Source organism: Alosa sapidissima, chromosome 19 (assembly GCF_018492685.1).
Source record: "Alosa sapidissima isolate fAloSap1 chromosome 19, fAloSap1.pri, whole genome shotgun sequence".
Taxonomy (NCBI): Eukaryota; Metazoa; Chordata; class Actinopteri; order Clupeiformes; family Clupeidae; genus Alosa; species Alosa sapidissima.
The window spans coordinates 21125334-21147480 of NC_055975.1; the positions used below are offsets into that span (position 1 = coordinate 21125334).

At 43.3% G+C, this 22147-nt stretch overlaps 1 protein-coding gene across 2 annotated transcripts in view; it reads right to left on the reverse strand.

Moving 5' to 3' along the window:
- Window positions 1–5399: 5399 nt before the first annotated feature.
- mdga2a (MAM domain containing glycosylphosphatidylinositol anchor 2a) overlaps window positions 5400–22147 on the reverse strand; it is a 155195-nt gene continuing 138447 nt past the window's right edge. For both annotated transcript variants that reach the window (XM_042073277.1, XM_042073275.1), the window contains exons 12-17: window positions 17398–17418; window positions 16607–16762; window positions 10387–10551; window positions 7601–7731; window positions 6568–6670; window positions 5400–5537 (exon numbers count right to left, since the gene is read on the reverse strand). In XM_042073277.1, the coding sequence (XP_041929211.1) occupies window positions 5449–5537; window positions 6568–6670; window positions 7601–7731; window positions 10387–10551; window positions 16607–16762; window positions 17398–17418 (665 nt within the window). In that variant the 3' untranslated portion in view covers window positions 5400–5448. The remainder of the gene's footprint in view (window positions 5538–6567; window positions 6671–7600; window positions 7732–10386; window positions 10552–16606; window positions 16763–17397; window positions 17419–22147) is intronic.

Here is a 22147-nt window from a genome sequence, read left to right on the forward strand (position 1 = left end):
CTGTGATCTGTTCCATACCTTTTAAAATCAAATTAGCCCAAAGGGACATGTTTTGTTTTGCACTGTTGGCAAAATCAAAGCACTGTTCCAGAAGGAATTGATTTCTTTGCTGTCTGCTAAAAGCTGCTTTTGGAAGACTGCTGTGGATTACTTGTTAATTGCAATTAGAGCCATGAAAGTACTTCAAAGTGCACAGAAACATGTAGGTGTTTCAAGGGCTTTTCACAGTGTTAATTGAATGAGAGCGAGAACTTTCTCATTCACTTAAGATCTGTTTAGTGCTTTGGTAGATGTGGAGACATAATGAGATGTAATGCAACCACGCTGATGCAAGCCAGGTTTTCGATTAGCAAGAGCCTGTGTTAAAGCACACAACCATCAAGTTCAACTTATGTACACAGCCTATGTTCTATTTGTTGCCATGACAGAGCCAATTCTTGCTTGTGGAAAGCTGAAAATAGATGCAAAAGTGTTTAGGTTAGAGACTTATCTAAAACAAAACTGAGAAATAAGAAATGGCACATTGGCCCAAGAATGACTGAAAATTAACCTATACCAACTGAAACCTGAGTGACTAGTTCAGCAGAAAATTGAAAAAGTTGATGTGTTCTGCAGTCATTGTTTCTATTGGTACGGAAGAAGACATTATTCAAGGCCTATATGTGTTGACAAACCAAAACAGCAGCGGCATTGTCCTACCGAGAGTGAAGTATTTCTCAATATTGCTAGTTTTCTCACGAGGCAGAGCAACATAAAGGCTGTAGTTTTCCAGCCAGGTGACTCACAATAACTCCAGATGAACTAAGAATAACAATTCTGGTATTTTTTCAGAGCCTCCATAGTGCCAGGCACTCATTATCTAAACCAAATGGATTTTTAAAACTTCCTACTCTATATTAACTCTATTTTCTACTATTTGACTGGCATGTTGATTTGCCTAAAAGCATCTGATTGACAATTGGCTATGAATATAATGCAAACATACACACAGCATGATGTGCCTAAATGGACTCACAAATGCACTGCATTTCCCGTTTGGCTTGATGTGAACAGCCACATTTTAACCCCATCTTGTAGGGCCACATTTTGTCGTTTCAGCTGCACAATTGGGCTGCCAGAAGAACCTTGAGAAAAATGCCAGCCTTTTTTTGAGACCATAAACAGCCATTGCTCCGGTGAGCTAATTGTTTGTCCAGCACAGCTGTTTCAAATGTTAGTACTGCTTGGCTGGACAATGCCAGATGGCTCCTCCAGCAGTTCCGGAGTCAATCAGAAAACCATGGCGTGGTCACTGTTGACTCTCAATCTCTGTCTGCTGCATGGGAGAATACGATGACGGCATTTGGACAGATGGGCCCCATAAAGGTAGACTGACGTCCAGGTGAAGGCCGGATTGATGTCACTTACCTGTGGCTACCGTTGTAGGACACCCAATCCTGTTTCTATTTCTGGTCAATCTGATTTTGGTGCAGTTGGGGAATCTAGTTTGAGCTACCTGGTGGTTGCAGCTTTATGAGTCTATAAAGAGTGACAATGGCATGTACATCCTCATGGAAACTTTCATTACCGCATTTCATGAAAAATTGCATTTTTTTTCACAACCACACAGTAATTACCTTCTAAAAAACACAAGAAGTGGTTTGTCTGAGTTGATGTGCTCCAGAGAAAGCCATAAGTGGAAAAAGCAGCCATAATGAAATCTTTCCTTACTGGGTTTCTCGTAGATGAAATAAACACACATCTATACCCATGCCTGGAGTTTAGCTTGCAGTCTTGGCCAACAGAACATATGTTTTTGAAGACGTTTTGGTAATGTGACTGAATATGAAATTAAATTTTGATGTTATTACAGGTTACGGAAGTAAATTACAGATCACACTGAATGGAAAACTAAATGAGAAATTTATTTATTCATGATAATCCATTATAATCATCATTGGGGACTTTTCAAATCATATCATAGAAGAGATGAGGATACTTACAGTTTACAAAATATGTTGAATACTTGACAGGTAGGTAATTGGTGCCTTCTTTTGTCTAAGAACGTGTACCATGTTGAGGACGTAAAAAGTGATCTGAGGGCTAAATCTTACTTTCTGGGTCAAATGAAACCAATTTGATTTCACGACAAAATTACACATTGGATCATTTAGAAAAGCAGTTTGCTGGTATGTTAAGTGCTGTGGGGAAATTCCTTGTGTTATCTCTAACTCTGAAATATGCAAAACACACTGGATAAAAATGCCATCCTGTCCATCTGCCTTCAAAACAAGAAAACACTGATGTCCTTTTTCTTTAGAGTGATCACAGATACAGTCAAATACAAAGCAATGCTCGAAGGAAACAAAGCAAAGAGACAGAGAGTATAAACCCAACTTCATATCTCACGTCAAATTAAAGAAGACATGCAAAGAAAGCCACACAGTACCTGGAAAGCATTTTTATTGAACACAGACGTAAAACGCTTCTCTTACTTGAATAGTAGCTTGTCTGGGAACTGTCCTCATCAGGAAAGAGGTTCAAACTTAGCAAAGATGAATTACTTGTGTCGGGTAATGTGTGTGTGTGTGTGTGTTTATGTGTGTGTCTGTATGTGACTGGAATTTACATTTTGTGCTTTCTGTAAGAATCTTCAAAAAAATGTGATAGAACTCTAATAGAACCCTCTCGATGAGGATATTTACGAAATATATTTGCATATGATCTTATATTTTTATTTTTTCTTTCTATATATTATATATTCATAATAGTATATCATAAATATATTTGATAATACTGTAATAAGGGGTAATGGTGAATACATGTCTGTTGAGGGCGAAGAATTCTATTGTCTGGAATCAAAATATCTTTTCTGGGGAGAAAAGTCAATAAATCAAGAGGGAAATTAAAATTCATGAATGAGCAATAAGGAGTGATTAAAAGATATTTGTTTTACAATACATTTCCAAAAACCCGCTGGTTAAGGTAACAGATGGCCTCAGGTAGCTCAGAGTTCTTGTGTAAAAACACAGTTACCTTCACAAGAGTAATAAAATATTTTTTGTTGTTATAGTCATTGTTGTAATAGTCCCCATGGAAGGATCTAGAAGTCCTTCTCATCACCGCCACTCAAAGCTTCCTTTATGGTCCTTTTTTTTGTCAATGTTGCAGTCTGTGTTTTTTTTCTGCAGAACCATCTTTTTATTTTATTTTTTATTTTTAAACATCACAAGTCTACGTGAAACTCCGAGGAGGCTACGCAAAGTCAAACGCCCTCCTGCCAGAGTGTCCTTTCATCCAAAGATAATCCATCAGGTCCCAGAGGTCCTTCATCACTGCAATAAGGTGTGTAGTCTCCACTCTCCCCTGTAAAAGCACCAAAGTGTGTGTGTCCCTCCAGCCCTACCATGCCCTCCCACTCTCTGTCTCTCTCACTCCTTAAGAGGATGGGGAGCATGGCTGGTTGCATGCCCAACAGTGTTATTTTTTTGTTGTTTGTCAGAGTGCGCTCAAATCAAAATAGCCAAGGTCAGTGTTGTAGTTGTCAGAGGGTGGATCGTCTGGGGTTTGAAGGGAATGGGGAAATTCATCTCATTTGTTTTGCAGTCATTCTAAAGTATCAACTCAATAACAGTTTAAATTAATTACAGTCATGTTATAACATATAATATGTCCTACCAATTAATCCCACTTTATAAATACTCAATAAATGGTTTATAATCTGTTTCCTTCGACTGTGCCAGTTTGGGGAGGGATATATGCAGTAGTTGAACAGCCCAGTAGTTGAGTTGTGTGACTACACTTATGCTTCTCTCATAAAGGTCTAAAGGCACTTGATATGATGGTAGACAGCAGCTTCCCTTGTCCCTGGGTCACAGGTCTAGTATCAGGGACTGGGAGGGCAGTGGCCTACGCTCTGCACCTCGCAAAGAGCCATGCTTTGGACCTGACACACTGGCACAACCTTGAGTGGGCACAGCTTATTATTCAGTGGGTAACCTGTGGACGAGGAGGTGGTGGTGGCGGTAGGGGGAGGGGGGGTTGACATTCAAGGTTTTTTTCTCTCCCTCCATTTCCCCCTTTTTTTACCTCTTCGCACATGTTTTTATGCCTTTCATTGAGACAGGCAGGAAGGAAAGGTCAAGTCAATGATTTGTATCGGGAAAAGGTGTTAATCTTGTCTGTCTGTTGCAAGCTAGGGGGGAGAGTGTTGAGGGCCGAACTGGAACAAATCTGTATATAAATGGCAAAGAAAACAACAGACTATTAAGTGCTGGACTGCACCAACACTTGCTGCTCGACAAGTTTGTCAGCACAGAAGATTATACACACACACACACACACACACACACACACACACATACTCATGTGACCCCAATATAAGGCTATGATTGGCCAGAACCGATAGAACCACCACCCAAAGGTTTGTTTCAAGTGATTGATAAAGCACGATTTGAATATCTCTTTCGAATGTGATATTATACTTCAACGGATAACTTTTGTCAAACAACCTGTCAAACATGATATTGGACTGCAGTCGTCACTGCATCAAACTCTGTTCTCGGTCATACAGTACAGCTGTAAACATGGAGGCAGTACGACATGTAGCTGCCTAAGAGGAGCTAAATGAGCATTAACCTCGCAACACTAGTGTAGCTCTTCATTTGGGGGCCAACGTTGGGGAATTACCATAAGAAAGGTTAAGATATTCATTTGCATCCCTTCCAGATATGTCAACAACCTTAAATTTCGAGCGTTAAAAAAATAACAAAAGATAAACAAAACAAAAAAATACATTGCTGCCACACTATTTTCATTTCATTCCATGGCTGTCATTTTAGCAATTCCCATGAGTGTCAATTTAGCAGGGGCTGCATGGAAAAATAGTGTATCTTGAGCATCGTTTGGGAAATGGGCTAGACATTTTCCCCATTGCCGTCTGACTCACCCTGCTCATCTTCCGGCGAGCACGATATGGCTGAAAACGAAGAACGCAAGAATTTGAAAACATTTTTCACAAGAGGAATAAAAACGCAACACAAAACCAAACCAAACAGAAATACACCAGTGTCCTTGTGCTTCAGAGATGATCTTGTCCTGCTTGCAGTCATGCTCGCTACAGGATCTGGGCACAGCCTTGTTTTTTTTTGTTGTTTTTTTTGTTTTGTTTTGTCTTGGTTTTGTCGATAACCATCTCCTATCCTCCTCGTTTTCCTCAAATATATATATTTATAGATTTTTTTTTCTGTATTCACCCTTCCATTTGGGCCACAGAGAAAGCCATGCTGCAGCTTGATGTTTCTCCTCTGTAGACCGGATGAATCTTTGGTAGTTTCGTTTGGACAGTTTCACGTCTGCCAAGTTTTATTCCCCCCCATCCCCCGTCCCCCAACTCCCCCCCACACTCTCGCTCTCCCTCCCTCGCCTCGGCGGCGGCTGAGCCAGGAGCGCGTCCTCGCCTCCGGAAGGTCACCTTCGATGTCCCATCACCACGAGGAGCAGGGCGACACAAGACTGCCATATATGCCTGCTGGTGGGCGAGGCGGAGGACCTTAGATCTGCAGAGAAGAAAAACAGCACAGGGAGCCACACTTCAAATGAGACGCTAATAGGCTTTGTGACTCAGAGAGGAAGGCAATCAAGCAAAACTGCCATTAAAAGCACAATGGTGTTTGATTAAACTCAAATTCCTTTTTTTTTTTGCTTATGAGGCACTTAGAAGAAAAACTAAAAGGTTGGACTTTGTTGCCGTGCCAGCAAGAAAAAACAGAAACAACAATGCTGTATTCCATTTCTAAATGGTCTAATTAACATGAGTCTCTTTCACAGATTTATGGGCTTTGTTGCAAGTAGTCGAGACTTGAATGGCGTATTTTTAAATGCCAAGCAAGACAACAAAACACACTTTATTAGGCAACATTTACATAAAATACCACAGTTTGACAACAAAATCAATGAGATGTGTCTCCTATTTGTAAAAATGTAGAAAACCGTGCTTTTTCCAAGTACGACTTTACAAAAGCCAATGATCACAGACAACATACGGTTACTATTCAACAACAATGGGCAAACAATCAGTAAGAGTCAGTAATTGATGAATTATTCATTCTTCCTTTAAAGTGCAATTAGGAAATGTGCAACGCACGTCGAGTAGCTCTACGTCAGTAATTAGCAGATCTACTCCATTACATTGGCCTTGTTGATGAGCTTGTTTGCTCGAGTAGCCAGTGATGGCCTAAACAGTGCTGATTAATCTTACACGGTGGCATCGGCATGTCGTAAACAAACCTAGCTAATTAGTTGCTCACTGTATGGTGCTTAGATACATTTGGCCCTTCATGGTCCAGGGCTGCTGCTCAAGTGCAGACAGCAGTTATTTAGTGTATGCGGTTCCACTGCAATGCTTTATAGCAGACTCCAATAAATACAGATTTAACTCATAGTAAGTCAAACTAAGTGAATGTAAGATTACTTTTAAAGAGGAATATGCTATTTTCCCACAAGTGGAGAGGTCGAAATAATGTGTACCGTTGATTCATGCGATAATAGTGAGTTAAATTGAATGGCAGTTGAAAAATGTATACTTACTGCTATTGGGGGGTGGGTCTCGACATTCTCCCTCTTCAATGGCCACGTCGTCTATGGCAATGTCTCCTTCAATGCCATTGCCACGGATACCCTCTATTATAACCTGAAAGAGAGAGCGGAAACTCAACATTTGCAGTCTTTGCGATGGTCATGTTGGTGGTGGTCACAAAAAGGTCATGTTTCTTGTCAATAAGACCTTGAGCCCTTGTGGAATAGTGTATACAAATCTTGTCCCAAACAGCGAATAATGCTTGTTTAATACAACCCATGGTGCAAAGCAAGTCTCACAAGTGTTTTGCTTATTTAGCGTTTCTTAGCAGATGAGGCAGTTTACACTCAAGGCTACAACACACACATACAAAGACATAAAGAAGGACCACCCATCTTTTTAAAGAAAAAAATGACTATGGTAGGAGAGATGCCTTAGTCTGCTAGCAGAAACTACTGCACTTTCTTAGTGACTTTGAGAGTTTGCTTGTGAGGGATTGAAGATGATAAGCTTGAATGGCTCTCGCGAGTGCATTATCTTTGTGACTTTGTGGGTAATTTATGGCGTTAGGAGAGGGTCCGGCAGACGGGTGTGATTTATTCGGGCTCTCTGAAGGCAGCCTCTCCCTCTCTCCTCCGCACTCCCATAAAAATAGAGGGGTAATCATTTTGTAACACTAAAAAGGGGATCAATTGAAAAGCTGATCGATAGAGCCATGGCAGAATCTCTCCCCAGGGAGAAGACCAGACTTCGAGTGTTGGCTTAAGCAGCCTGTTCTTTTTAAAGAACGAGTGATCCCAGAGGGGTGAGGGTTCGACTGTGGAAACAGGGTAAAGAACACTGTAATAAAAAAATAACAGCGCACTCAACATAACACAGTCCAGCCATCCTGTTGCTTAGACTGAGTTAAGTTATGTGTAATATACTTTATATAACCTGTTGAGATAACTGGACAAGATGGCATGACTGGGTTATGTCCAGTGCATCAATCTGTTCTGAAAGAGAGACTTGTGCCAAAGTCCAGTCGGAGAGCAGAGTGCTCACCTGGAAGGCTGACTTTGGGTGGATGTTGACCCGCGCTTGCTTCCAGCGTTCGCCCTGGTTACCGCTGAGGGTCCACACAGATGCATCTGGCCCTGTCTGTCCCTTCTGTCGCAGATACACCGTCAGAGACCCTGTAAGAGCAAGACGAGAGAGAGGAATACGTGCTGAGGTCAGTGAACTCTCTGTCTCTCCTGAAGCAGTGGTCATGGAATGCTGAGAAGCACAGAGAGCTCTAAGTCGTGTCACAAGAGGCCCATTTAAAGCAAATCAACATTCAATGTCACAGACATAGAAAAAGCACCTCAAAAGACATACACACAGAAATGTTTTTAGTCCCGATGTATTTTGAACCTACTCCTCAGTCATTTCACAGTAAAACATCAATTTCAACAGCCTTTTACACAAGGGGTTAGGGACACGTTTATGTCCTGGGCTAGTTAAATGTCTGTTGAGAGGCACATCTGAGCACATACGTGTTTATGCAGTTTGGCTTATATCATTAGTCTTTGAATAGTTTATGGGTGCTTTAAATATAAACAATGACATGTAAGATTTTCTGTTTGTTGTAGCCTCCAGTTAGCTGTTGAAAGTCTATAGCAGTGATGGCTCTAAGGCTGTGGAATGGAATTTTGATCTTCAGACATTCAATATTTCTGTTAAAAAGCTATTTTTATGAAGGAGCACGTTCAAACCTCTAAGGACCCATTTTGCTCAGGTTCAGTGTCCGGCCATGTTTTAATCTTTGTCATTCGATTTAATTTCAAAAGCTTTTATAAAGGTGCATTAATTCTGCTTTTATTGCTGTTCCCACATATAGTATTTTATTTTCATCTCATTTCAATTTGTTGTTAATTTGGCCTTCATCATGTCTCTCCCTTTTAAGCTTAAGTAGGTCTTTTAAGGGTCTCTCCGTTTTTCACGATGTCCAGGTTTTCATCTTCTCTGATTCATTGTACACCGTTGTAGTTCATTATATATTCTTGGACAAGACCTCAAAGCAATTTTAAAATAACAGCTGGATCCTTCTATTTACAACATGCAAGAATACCCACAAAGTGAAAAAAGAGCCAACGCACACACACACATCTAGCTGCGGAGCTTCATAGCGTATGCCACACTCGTCCGCGTGCAGTGCTCTGCCTCACTTCGCGTTTAAAAACGACTAAATCATTATTAGCATGCAAGCTGACGGAGGCACGAGCTATGCAGAGATATAGAAGAGAGCTGCTACACTCTGCAGCCTGACAGAAACAATCTCAATTTTCTGTGGATGCAGTCAACTCCACCCCCCCCCCCCTTCCTTCTTCCTTCTACCCCCAACACACACACACACACACACACACACACACACACACACACACACACACTCACACACACACACACACACTCACACACACACACACACACACACACACACACACACACACACTTATTTCCTCCCTTCGCTCATGTCTCAACGGCTAGCAAATGAGGAGGTGCGGCGGCCGCAGCCCGTGTTCCCGACACGGCGGAGCAAAGCACACAGTCATGCTCAGATGAGCGGCGCTCCTCTCCAGGGGTTGGGCCCGCCGATGAGATGGGAGGGCGGCAGTGGGAGTGGAGGATCAAATGACTACAAAGGGGGAAACCTGACAAATGCCTCCTCTCCTCTCCTCTCCTCTCCTCTCCTCTCTCCCTCTCTCTCCCCTCATCTTGAGAACCACTTTCGCATTCCTCATGGCACTCCGTAGCATTCCGTCCAACCAAAACACAAAATAAAAAGGAATAAAAAAGAAGTTATAAAACCAAACTAAATCTGAAACTCTCTGGGTGCTATTTTCACCTCTGTTGTTTGTTGTGTGTGTGTGTGTGTGTGTGTGTGTGTGTGTGTGTGTGTCTGAAAAGGTTAAGCTCCGAACGCCCCCCCCCCCCCCTCCCTCCTTATTTAGTCTGCTCAGTAGAAGTCTTCTCTGAGAGCTCAGCATACCGACCCCCGCCCCCAAACACACACAACACACACACACACACACACACACACACACACACACACACACACACACACACACACACACACACACACACACACACACACACACACACACCCTCCAGACTAGGCCTCCATTGCTGCCGCTGCCTCCGTGTGCTCTGAGTCGGACAGCTTTTGCCAAGCATAAAATTGCCGTTGCTGCGGCCCTGTCTCTGAGGTCAGCGAGGTCCGCACTCCCTACTGAGCTTCTCGGGGGCCACAGTGAAGACACAGGACTCACAAAAGAAGGGCTTACAAAAATAACAGTGCCCGAGACCGAACCCTTCGGAGGAGGGGGGCAGCGAGGGGGAGAGGTGCAAATGTACCGCTTGCTGGACAAGGTCATTCAACTCTGCACAGCCATTCCAAATAGGAAAGGGTTCTTTAAAGAGGTCAGAGACAGTCTGTTTCTTTTGCTGTCTCATTCTGTTAGGCTGAACTTAGCCATGGGGAGTCATACAGACCAATACAGCAGCATACCTCTAGGGGACACTAGTGGGGGAAGTTCATGGGATCAATTAGTGGCATGGTTTAGAATTTGGTTAAAATACAAAACCCATCTGGGGAGCCATAGCACAACAGCAGCATCCTGCACCATACACAGGTCTACTCCCCAAGGGGCCCAGGTTCGCGTCCGGCTTGAGGTCATCCCCCCCCCCCCCAATACTCACATACACACACACACGCACACTACTCTTTGCAGGAATGCACACAGTACTTCAAACTAAAGCCAATCACCCACTTTTATTGTGAGCAGAGTCAACTCCACCCGATTACTTACCTATATGCTTGCCATACATGTGGTAGTAGAAGCTGAAGCAGTAGGTGGGGTTGGTGCTGACCGTCCCATACGGGTTTTTGGGAGCTACGCTGAAGGAGGGGCTCAGCAGACGTGCTTTGTCCCCAGCGACTCTTGGTCGAGACGTCTCGATATACATGTAAAAACCTGTGCCGGAGAGAAAAGATAATTCAAATCAAAATCTCTTTAAGTCTCTAATGGCGGCTATTTGGAAAACATCATTACGTCCATCAAGGGGAGGATTTCAAATTGAACAACGATATCTCCGGGATATGTGATCAAACACACTCACTCCATGTGTGTGTTTTTCCCAGCCGCTTCAGTGTAGAGAATGATGCATAATTTATGACATTAGCAATCACTACACATGCCCCCCAACACAAACAAATGTGTCCCTTGAGGAGATCTGCCGATTAATTTGTTTATTTTTATGGATGTTTCTGTATATTTTAATGAGCTAGTGGATGGACAACAGATGAGTCTCTCTCTCTCTCTCTCTCTCTCTCTCTTTCTTTACATCTTTTTCTCTTTTTTCCTCCATCCCTGTCTATCTTTTTTCCCTATACCCATCTCACATAGTGGCAGACTCTCGTAGGCTCTTTCCGATTCCACATTCCTGTGGAGAGGATCGGAGTGGAGGCCAGAGTGCAGGGCTCGTCCTCTGCAGCGCCATAGATCTGTCCATCAGCACTGACACACTCCTGAGTGACTCTACAGAGACGCGGAGGAACCAGGGCCGTGCCGACAGGAATGAGAAATTACAGCACACGCCAACGGGAGACCGAGGCGAGGAAGAGAGAGAGGACTTCAGAACCTACTTTACACTGCCCCTTCAATCCCACATTTAAGGTCCAGAAGAGTCTGGTTTACCCAAACCAGATACTAGTTTAGATTGTCAAGAGGAATAAAATATTTAGACCAGGATGTGTCTGGGTTATCCTCTGATGAAATGCTTCATAGCATCTTCTACTTGCCTACACTCACACAAAGTTAACAAACCGGTTCTAAACACATATACACGAATGATTCCAGTGGTAGCAACCTATGATTAAATCTAACAAATGGATATTTTTCTGTCTTTTAGCCGTAAGAGAATTGACATTTTCTGTTGACTGACTGACTGTACCTCTTACATTTTAGTTCTTAAATCATTATTTTTTTCTAAGTGTAGTCACTTTATGCTCATCATTTGGACCACCTGGCTACTAACACTTGAGTATGAACAAGGGAAAAACATCTAACAATGTAACTGAGATAATACACTTGGTCTTAAGGGTATTATTCAGAACTGGAGACCACTTCGCTCAGCTCAAAATGTCACTTAATGGATTTTTTTAATAAAACAATATTCGCTGGCGCAAAGGTGCTATATTGTATCTGACTCATCAAGATGAGGTGAGAGGGTTAGTGATCCATTAGGCCCTTGAGTCGTCAATATTATTTTCACCGCAAGTTAAAAACAGACACCTAAAAAAATAAATAAACCTAAAATCAATCTAAACTGCCCTGGATTGCACTCCTTCGATAGACACCCTATCGATAGCCTCCATCAGCAAACCATGTTTGTGTGCCATCAGGGAAACACAACCTGCCGTGTCTATCACTCCTGACACTTGAGGGGAAACAAAGAACAGTGTTTGTGCAAGTCTGGCTAACAAACTGCTGGAAACATCTTTAAGGATTGCTGTAACGCGTCAGATCGGGAGGAAACCCATCTATTGTCAGCCACCGTGGCAGCAGTGAATCACGCCTGGTGGTGCCCTGGAAGCTGAAAGCATTACGCCTTGGTGAAAATTCATTAGCATTCCGCCCTTCCGTGCTAGTCTTCATCACTCTCCATTATGAAGGGAAAAGGGAGAGAGTGGGTTTGAGAGTCAACATCTGCCTCTCAAAAAAAGAGTCTGTGATACATGTTTATTCATATTTATTCTGATATAAGGAACTCAGAAGGGAATTTGAGGACATATTCAAGTTCAACCACTCTTGGTAGGAGATGATATCAATGAGTTTCACTCCAGTACACTCCAATACTACTCCTTCCCCCTACCTCATTGCCCTACTCCTCCATGTTTACATTGTCCCATGTATTGGCAGCATGTCTTTTGGAGATCAATGGGTAGTGTGATCTATCCCTCCAAATACCATATGGAGCATTTTGGGATGCTAACTAGATTCAAAGGGGTAGACAAAATGATCAGAAAGCTTGGCAAACAGTGAAACAGGAAGTGCCAGATACCCAAACTTTTTAGTAGGCTACTGTATATCTTAACAATAATCATGTGCAAAATATGTAATGTATTAGAATATTATCTTAATTTAGGTATAAGTATATATACTCTTTTGATCCCGTGAGGGAAATTTGGTCTCTGCATTTATCCCAATCCGTGAATTAGTGAAACACACTGCACACAAGCATCCCGGCACAGTGAGCTGCCTGCAACAACAGCGGTGCTCAGGGAGCAGTGAGGGGTTAGGTGCCTCGCTCAAGGGCACTTCAGCCGTGGCCTACCGGTTGGGGTTCGAACCGGCAGCCCTCCGGTTACAAGTCCGAAGCGCTAACCAGTAGGCCACGGCTGCCCCCGTGGTGAATACAGGTACAATATAGGTACATTAATATGGAGGCTAATTAGTTTGTTATAGGGAAATTGCTATTTACAATGTCAATCGAATGTGCAAATTATGATTTGTGAATGATAGGAAGCCTAACGTTGGGCTTGAATCCAGTGGTAAATGTTCTGCACTTCTGAGCTGATCTGTCAGACTGTGCAGGGAAAGGGGGGGGGGGGGGGGGGGGGGGTGAGGGGGGGCGGCGAAATAGCTCATGTGTAAACTGTTGGAAAGAGATACAATTTTCTAGTCAGTGTATTCATTGCTGTTTGTTATGTGTAATAAAGTGTTGTCTTTAGTTTACTCTGAAATGGAGCTAACTCTTGTTACTAAAGAAGCTATGCTTTCTGTCAATAAATTCATCTGTCTTTGATCTATCCTCCAAATGTTGCCAGAAGAGAACTGAAGTTGTCCCATTCCCTAGGTAAAAATTTCAACCCATACCCTGTGTGACTCAATTCCGAAGGGGTAATACCCAGTGTAGGGCACCGCACCGCACTGCACTCCAAATGTAGTGGTAGTGCAAAGGGAATGAGAAATGGGATTAACCACAAGAAGAGACAGAACACAGCAATCAGACAAATGGAAATATCTCTTTTAAAAGTGGGGAAATGGACTAGCCATGAAAATGGCAGGTCAAGCACCTCATAATTACAGTTTCAGTAATGATCTCGAGACTCTATTATTCTCCAAAATGTTTTTTTTTTTTTTTTATCTGTTGCCATTTTTAGAGTTTAGTTTACTGTGTGCATGAATATCGCTTTTTGTTCCTGCAGGTTCGCTTGTTGTTGTCCAAGATATTTGTCAGGCAGGGCTAGAGCTTTGCTGCAAACAAGTCGATCCCCTCCTGCCTGTATAATTAGTAGGACCTGAGGAAAATGGGTTCTTTCTACATTTTTGTCCTTTTTTCTTCTACTTTCTATAACAAGTCTGTACCAGAGTAAAGTAATAAAAAAACATATTTTTCTGAAACTACACTACTCCATTCACAGAAATTCTTTTTATTATTCAATATAAATACGTTTACAACATTGTGTGTGTGTGTGTGAGTGAGAGAGAGAGAGAGAGAGAGAGAGAGAGAGTGTGTGTGTGTGTGTGTGTGTGTGTGTGTGTGTGTGTGTGTCTTTTGAGTGAGCGAGAGAGAGATAGAGCAATATCCTCCTCTTGGGACCTTCCTGTGCTGATGAGTCTTCTTAACCTCGTGCAGGCTTCTGCTGAGTTGGAGAGTTGCTGGGCATTTGGACGTGTCTACAGTTTGAATGTGTCCATCAGTGCATTTCCTACCCAGCATCTCGGCCTGCCCACTCAAAAACAGCCCTTTCAAGATCACACTCAAATTGGCCTCCTCTGAAAGCCCCATTGCGCACTACAGCAGAGAAACAGCCACCATTGCGTGCATCTGCCACTGGGTAAAGTAGTGTCTTGACCCATAAAGTAGTTTTGTTGTCAGCGCAGAGAGAGTTAGTCAGAATTTTGCACAACAACCATACACATGTGTGCCATGGCTTAAAGATCTAATTATGTAAATAATCAATTAAGGCGAGACACTACAGGTGAATAGGGTAACATTTTTAACAAGCAGATATCACTATGAAACTTCCCCAGTTGATTACTTACATTAATATGAGAAAACAATGTATTACAAGTTTGCTGTAATTTAATGTTTACATATGCAAATTATGCATTATCTAATTAAATATGCGCTAATTTGCATACATTTTAAGGCACGAAACCTGAGCATTGGATACAGCCAAGTTCAAAATTATGTTTTCATTGTGTTCAGATATTAGATGGGAAAACATTTACAGAGGGATTTATGAATATCTACTTTTGTTATCCTGTAAATCAGAAAATTATGTCACTAGCCTTAAAAAATCGCTTTTTTCCATGTTTTTAGGCATAAAATGTCATCTAAGTCAGGCTAGGAATAATATATCAACAAACCCCTCTGTAGAAATCTTCGACATATAGTTAGGCATAAATCCAGAAAGTTTGGTGTATGTACGTGCTTCTTAAGTGGAGTTTTTGAGCTCAGAGTGTGAGCGGAAACTCATTTTGAGAAAACAGCCTTGAAAGACAGCCAGTGAGATTCCGTTCTCAGCCTAGACTCGAACTTTGAACTTTCGCGATTGGTTGCTGATACAAAGGAAGTGTCCATATATGGATCACATAGCGTGATACAGGAAAAACAGAGCTTTCCAACGGTAGTACACATGTTATGTTTTGGACCACGGTCGCGGGAGTGCATGCAAGGTTAGAATGCTAACTTTTGCTGAATTTAGGAGAAATATACAGGCGCGAGTAGACACAATATAATGAAATAAACACCTAAATGTGTAAATCGGACTTTTTTGTTGTAGTAGTGTGATAGAATACATGCTAAGGTAACATACTAGCTCAAAATCTGGAAATTGACCAGTGCATGAAAAAACGATGTTTTCACCTGCCGTGTCTCGCCTTAATGTATTTACTGCCGTCAAATCAACTAATGTCATCCTCTTACAGTGCACTGATTAAAACACAATGTAATACACACAGCGGATATGGATAGTTCCACTGCAATTACTTTGCACTATAATTACAAATTGAATTTATTTAATCTGTGGCCCGGCACCTGGTACTAAGCAGATTTAGACAAATGCCACCCTGTAAGCTTTCCACACGGATTGGGGGGTGGCATGGATTCAGGACATGGCTATATAAAAAAAAAAGAGCTTGTTAATATTTGTAACCCCACACGCATTTTAGAAAAGTGCATGACAGGGGTCAGTCAAAGTGTAGGCAGATGGTGAGGATCAGGTAGGACAGGGGACATCCTGCCGAGACTGGGGCCTCCTGTGGGTCTATAAATAGCCCCGCATCGCATCGCTTCTCTTAACCCCAATCAAACCCACGTGGTCTTGGTGATCAGACCAAAGGGCTTGATTGGAATAGAGAAGTGTATTACAACAGGCTGTGATTGAACACTACTGCAACAAGCCAGGTGGTGCCTGAAGGGACTATATAGACGCACACACACACACACACACACACACACACACACACACACACACACACACACACACACACACACACACTGTATGCTCTGAATGTTTAAAAAATGCACTCCGATTTTTAATCATTTAAATCAGTCATTTATCACTGAAATCATTTCACCGATCAAAAGAACACTCCAACAGAGCTTGATGTTTATTTAGCTTTTTCCAACTTCTCCAACAAAGACAGCTCACTTTCGAGAGAGAGTTTTCTGTTCCAATAGAAATACAAAATCGGCCCTTTTGGCTCCGAGCGGTACGGAGTGGCTCCGAGTCCGGAGTTAGCACTCTGGACTTGTAACCGGAGGGTTGCCGGTTCGAGCCCCGACCAGTGGGCCGCGGCTGAAGTGCCCTTGAGCAAGGCACCTAACCCCTCACTGCTCCCCGAGCGCCGCCGTTGAAGCAGGCAGCTCACTGCGCCGGGATTAGTGTGTGCTTCACCTCACTGTGTGTTCACTGTGTGCTGTTTGTGTTTCACTAATTCACCGATTGGGTTAAATGCAGAGACCAAATTTCCCTCACGGGATCAAAAAAGTATATATACTTATATATATATATACCTTGTTTGGAGCCGCTGCGGTCACTGCTTGGCCCGGTGTTGGGGGTGTACTTGGTGTCCCTCGTAGCCGCACTGTGCCGGGTCCAGTCGAACTCCTCCGTCTTGTCCTGAGAGAACATGCAGATGGCCTCCTCCTCGAAGCTGCAGTGGAACTTGTCTGGAGGGAGGCGCAGGCAGTGGGCAGTAGGAGGGGGAAAAAAATCATAAAAAAAAGGAAACTCATTTTTCCCAACCTGTCTCTGGTACGTAAACTCAAAATAGATGCAAAGGCTTCTCTTTGTGGACATGGAGCTGTTTGCTTTAGACGGCCCTAACAGATGCGATCTTTACATAGTAATTAACCTAGGGACTGTACAGGTTGCCTCTATACAGCGCTACTGCAGATTTGTGGGTGGGCAGGTTGTTAGTGAGTGATTTTGCCCAACACTTATACCAGGTGGGATAACCAACTATGCCGGTTTTCCACAGTTGCACTTGACTATGCATGACTTACAAATCACAGTCTGACTCCCAGCGCTGCAACAGAAGCCAGGCCAACATAACCAACTCCACCCAGCAGTATGATTCATTTGCATTGATAATTCCTCACTGCATAAATCACCCAATCAATTAAAGTGGTCAACATCAGATTTGCACTTCTTGCAATTATCCATCTACATGATCTAGCTTGGCATGATGGCATGTTAACACAGCCCATCATCTAAATAGCAGACATGCATACAAAAAATGTCTAGTTAATGGTTTAGCATTTCAATAGAATAAAATAGGAGTGTGGAGAAAACTCATACTTACTCCAGTGGGGGTTGACAGGGGCTGTGAATCAAACAACAGACAGAGAAAATAAAAAGATATTATTAGCATTACAGTGGCAGAAGCTGTGGGAGGGCCATTGTCAATGGCCCATTACTAGACTATTACAAAGGCCAGAGAGGAAATATCAGAGAGCCTGTGTTTCCCCCTCAAGTCTAATCTGAATGTGAACGAGTGAGTAGAGGGCATCTAAACCATTAGGGAGCCAGAGCTAAGGAGAAAGAGAGAGAAAGAGAGAGAAATGGAGAGAGAAAGAGAGAGGAAAATGTCTACTATAAAATATCTCTGCAAAGACAGGGGTAGAGAAGAGAGGGAGAGACCACTGAGTGAATTTGTGTGAAAGAGATGGAGGAAGTGAAGTAGAGAAAGAGGTAGAGAAAGAGGAGGTAGAGAGGTAGAGGAGAGAGATAGAAAGAAAGAAAGAGCGAGGGCGGGGGCAAAAGAGGGAGGAGGAATCGTGAGAGAAATCACTGATAAAGAGAGACAGAGAGATAGAGAGAGAGGGAGAGAGAGAGAACATGAGAGGGAGGTGTGGAGGTAGGAAAGTGAGGAAGAAATGGAGCGAGATGCCCGTCGAGTCAGGAAGAAAAGCGAGGGCTTTTTTTTTTTTTTTGCGGCGCGCTCTGAGGCAGCGCTCAGTGCGCAGTACAATGCCGAAGGTGAAGCACATTGACCTGCATCTTTCATTAATTCAGCACGAGCCCACATATCTGTTCGCCGCAGCCACAGGCAGCCGCTGAACCCTCACAGGACTCAGCGCCGCCAGCAAAAGGCAAAAATGGATGTGTGGATTCGGCGTGAGGGGGGAGAGAGCCGGGGTGAAATTGATCCCAATTCGGCCGAGGGCGCCATAAAGCATAAACTAATTGGCCCGAAAAAGTTTGGGCGACACAGACAACACAAGTGCAGAGAGCCCGCTGTTGTTTTGCTTTCTTTTATCAGGGAGAGGGGCTGATGGGGCTGCCATCATCAACTGGTATACAAACTATGCTCATGGCTCCAATAGCCATGTTATTTATTGACATGGCTTTGAACAACAACAACAACAAAAAGTCAGTCTTGTTGCAAAGAGGACAGTCATGGATGTCGTGTTTGAAAAGTCTCAAGACCCCGAATCCAATAACCAGAAGCTCCCAACGACGCCATATTGTGGCTGGTGGTATTATAATTTTAATGTGTCAATGAAATATTCATTGTAAGATAGGTGCTGTTTCTTTATTCACATCTCTCTATCTGGTACAGGTCAGTGGTGGCTCATCCAAAAGGTTGATGGCCCACCCAACCTCCTTACTGTGAAATATTCATACAAATCCAATCAATCATTCATTAACAAGAACGGATGTATCTTCTGAGGGCCCTTTTCTCTGTTAGATTTGACGGTGCCTTTTTCCATTCCTTGCATTAGGCTACAGTTAGTAATGATTAACTAAAAGGAAAAGGGATGCTAATGAACACATAACAGACACACAAGATCGTTTCTACATGTGACAGATCGCACAATAACACTGTCTGTCTGACTTGTGTGTCAACAAAGCCTCGATGGCCATAATATAGACGATGATATGACACTGATGATCAAACCAAATTGGCCAAATGCACGACAAAACAGCAGATGTTGAGGAGGGATGGATGACAAAAGCACCCCCAAATCACGATGGCAGCATGCTCCTCGATGCGGTTATTAGGCACGACACACACAGCGACCAAACAGCTTGAAAGCGAGATGGGAGGAAAGACAGACAAATATGGATGGAAGAGGATGATGGAGGGATTCAGAGAAATCTTGGCAAAAGGAGAATTGACCAGAGAAAGACAACATGAGCCAGCAGAGAAGGAAGAAAGCACATCAATATCACAGGGAATTTATTATTTATTTCATATCGACTCTGAATACTCCTTGGACCCACAAATAATATGCAACTAAATATCCACTTGCACACTTGAAAGTGCCTAAATTTATTTTACATGCATGAATCAAACGCTCAATAAACTTTGTGTGTGTGTGTGTGTGTGTGTGTGTGTGAGTATACGTGTGTGTGTGTATGTGTATGTGTGTGTGTGTGTGTATGTGTATGTGTGTGTGTATGTGTGTGTGTGTGTGTGTGTGTGTGTGTGTGTGTGTGTGTGTGTGTGTGTGTGTGTGTGTGTGTGTGTGTGTGTGAGTATGCTGGCACGCATTTGTTTCCCTATTTGTTTTCATTTTTCCAATATAGCATTCTAGGAAGCAATTAGGCATGTGAGGTTAGCCTTCTCTCCCCCGTAAACCACCCAGCTGTTTGCACACTGACTGACTGAGGAGGAGAGGCCTGCCTGTGCTCAGAGAAACAGATGTTGCGTATTTGGAAACATGCGCAGCATTAGTGCACCCTCTAATTGATAGGCTCTCTGTGCTCCCTGCTTTCTCTCCCTTCCTCTCTCTCTTTCTCTCCAGCATCCTCTTCCCTTCTTTCTCTATTCCTCCTCCACCTCTCTCTCTCTCATTCTTGCTCCCATGCATTGTCCCCCACCTTCTCCTTCACTTGCTCCCTTTCTAAATCTCTCTCTCTCTCTCTCTCTCTCTCTCTCTCTTCACTCTCTCTCCATCCATCCATCCCTCCCTCTTTCTGCCTAGAAGATCACAATTAGAGAAAGAGATACATGGAGGCGAAGGCATTAGGTAAACATCATTAAATACACATGAAAACTCTCTCTCTCACACACACACACACACACGCACACACACACACACACACACACACTTACACAAAACCACTCAGTGGTGCATTTATCTATGCACAAAACACTTACCTCTGGGGATTCTTTTTGCTTAAGCATTCTCGACATATTTAAGCTTAAACAATGGAAATGAATCAGGCGCCCAGAGCATAATGCTCGGTGCACATTGACTCCTCCTGATCTGTTTGGGGCCTAGCAAATGCCCTGATTTTTATTCTGTGACAGGCCGGCAATAGCTGCAATATTTATGGAAGGTTTAAGAGTCACGGGAGCCAAGACAGCAGCCCGGCAAACACACCGTGACTCAGAACCGCCGGGCTCTAAATGAACGGACAAGGCCGAGTCACTCTGTCTTCGGCCCGCGGGTCAGAACCGAGGGTTTGAACAGAGACCACCTCAGCCTCGCGAATTCAATTTTCAGGAGAGAATATACCGGAAGGAATTCTGAAGCATGCTGATCTGGGGCAAAGAAAATAACACCAAGAGTAGAGGATTGGAATTCAAATCAAGCACCATCTGACATGAACTAGCGACCCCTCTGAATAAAACCCCACCTGCGACTGATTTGTATTCCTGTCGTAAGTTTGACTGAATTGTATTGACAGAAAATTGGGGTGTGTTTGTAAAACACTCAAATACGACGTGCAAGTAAATCTGGCCTCCAATTTAATACGAGCATCGGGTGATTAAGGCCTGGGACACAGAGCGAGCTCAGGGAAGCACTAAACGAGCCGTAGACCTCTGATCGATAGCAACCCAAGCATGAAGTACTGTTATTTGTGCATAAATAATCATCAACATCCAAATCATTGCATGCTTCATCTTTAGAGGAATGTCAATGGAGTTACCATGGAAGCGGTCCAAATGGAGTCAGCGTAGGGGCAATTTGTAAAGTTTATATGCTGAGCCGCTGCTTTATTCTATGATGCTAAATGACTGAGAGAGTCTTGCCGCCTCTCTTTTGCTTGCCAATCCTCCTGGCAGTGTTCATCTTGGGCCATGAATCTGAACGTCAGCCTACAGTGGCTACCCCCCCCCCCCCCCCTCCACACACACACACACACACACACACACACACACACACACACACACACACTCCTTTTGTGACAAACAAACACTACTCAACTTTCCGCCCCTTGTCCCAGGTTGTATTTGCACGCTCTTTTGAAATATAGCAAGCAATTAAGCCCAAGCCGAACGGCTGTCCAAGTCAAACGGCACAATGAGAGCACTTAGAAGAATGTCCGGGCGGAAGACAGGGGAAGCGCGGTCGTGAGAAGGGGAAAAAACACTGACAATACAAGTGAGTGCCCCAGCGCTTATTGTAAAGTCCCACGGCACAAATAAAAATAGCTTTCCCTGTACAATAACTGCAGAGGCAGTTTTTGGTGCCAATCGTCCATTACCCACCCATTTTAAAGCATCCATTACGGACATGGGAAGAGACCAAACCAATGGAAGATAAGCAAAACAAAATCTATTCACAAAAGCTCCTTTATTTCCCCCAAGCATAATAAATCTCATTTCTTTCTGCAAAACATGGCATCCCCCCCGAACACCCCCACCCCCCCACCCCAGGCTATTACATCCAATTAAAATATATTAAGTCAAAGCAACAAAGCGCATTCTTTTGGAGGTCGGAGGTTCTCGTAAGACAACAAGACTGCCGTTGCAGATGGCGCTTTCGTATGAGCCTGGAGGCAAGAAGACTGAAACATGGACAGCAAAGGAGAGTGTGAGTGTGAGTGAGGGGGAAAAAACAACCCAATAGGCAGCGCGCTGAGCACTGAGACCCTCTTACGTGTGTGTGTGGGTGTGTGTGTGTGTGTGTGTGTCTGGCTTCGACTGAATGAATCCGAGTCTGAGGTTATGCGAAGCTCCTTGTGATAGACCAACCTATCTCACAGGTGCACACACGATCTTCTCTACAGGTGCTTTCTGCTGAAAGGAAAATGTGTTCTTTTCACTTACACAGGACCGAAAGGCTACACACAGGATCGAAAGGGACAGTGGTGAG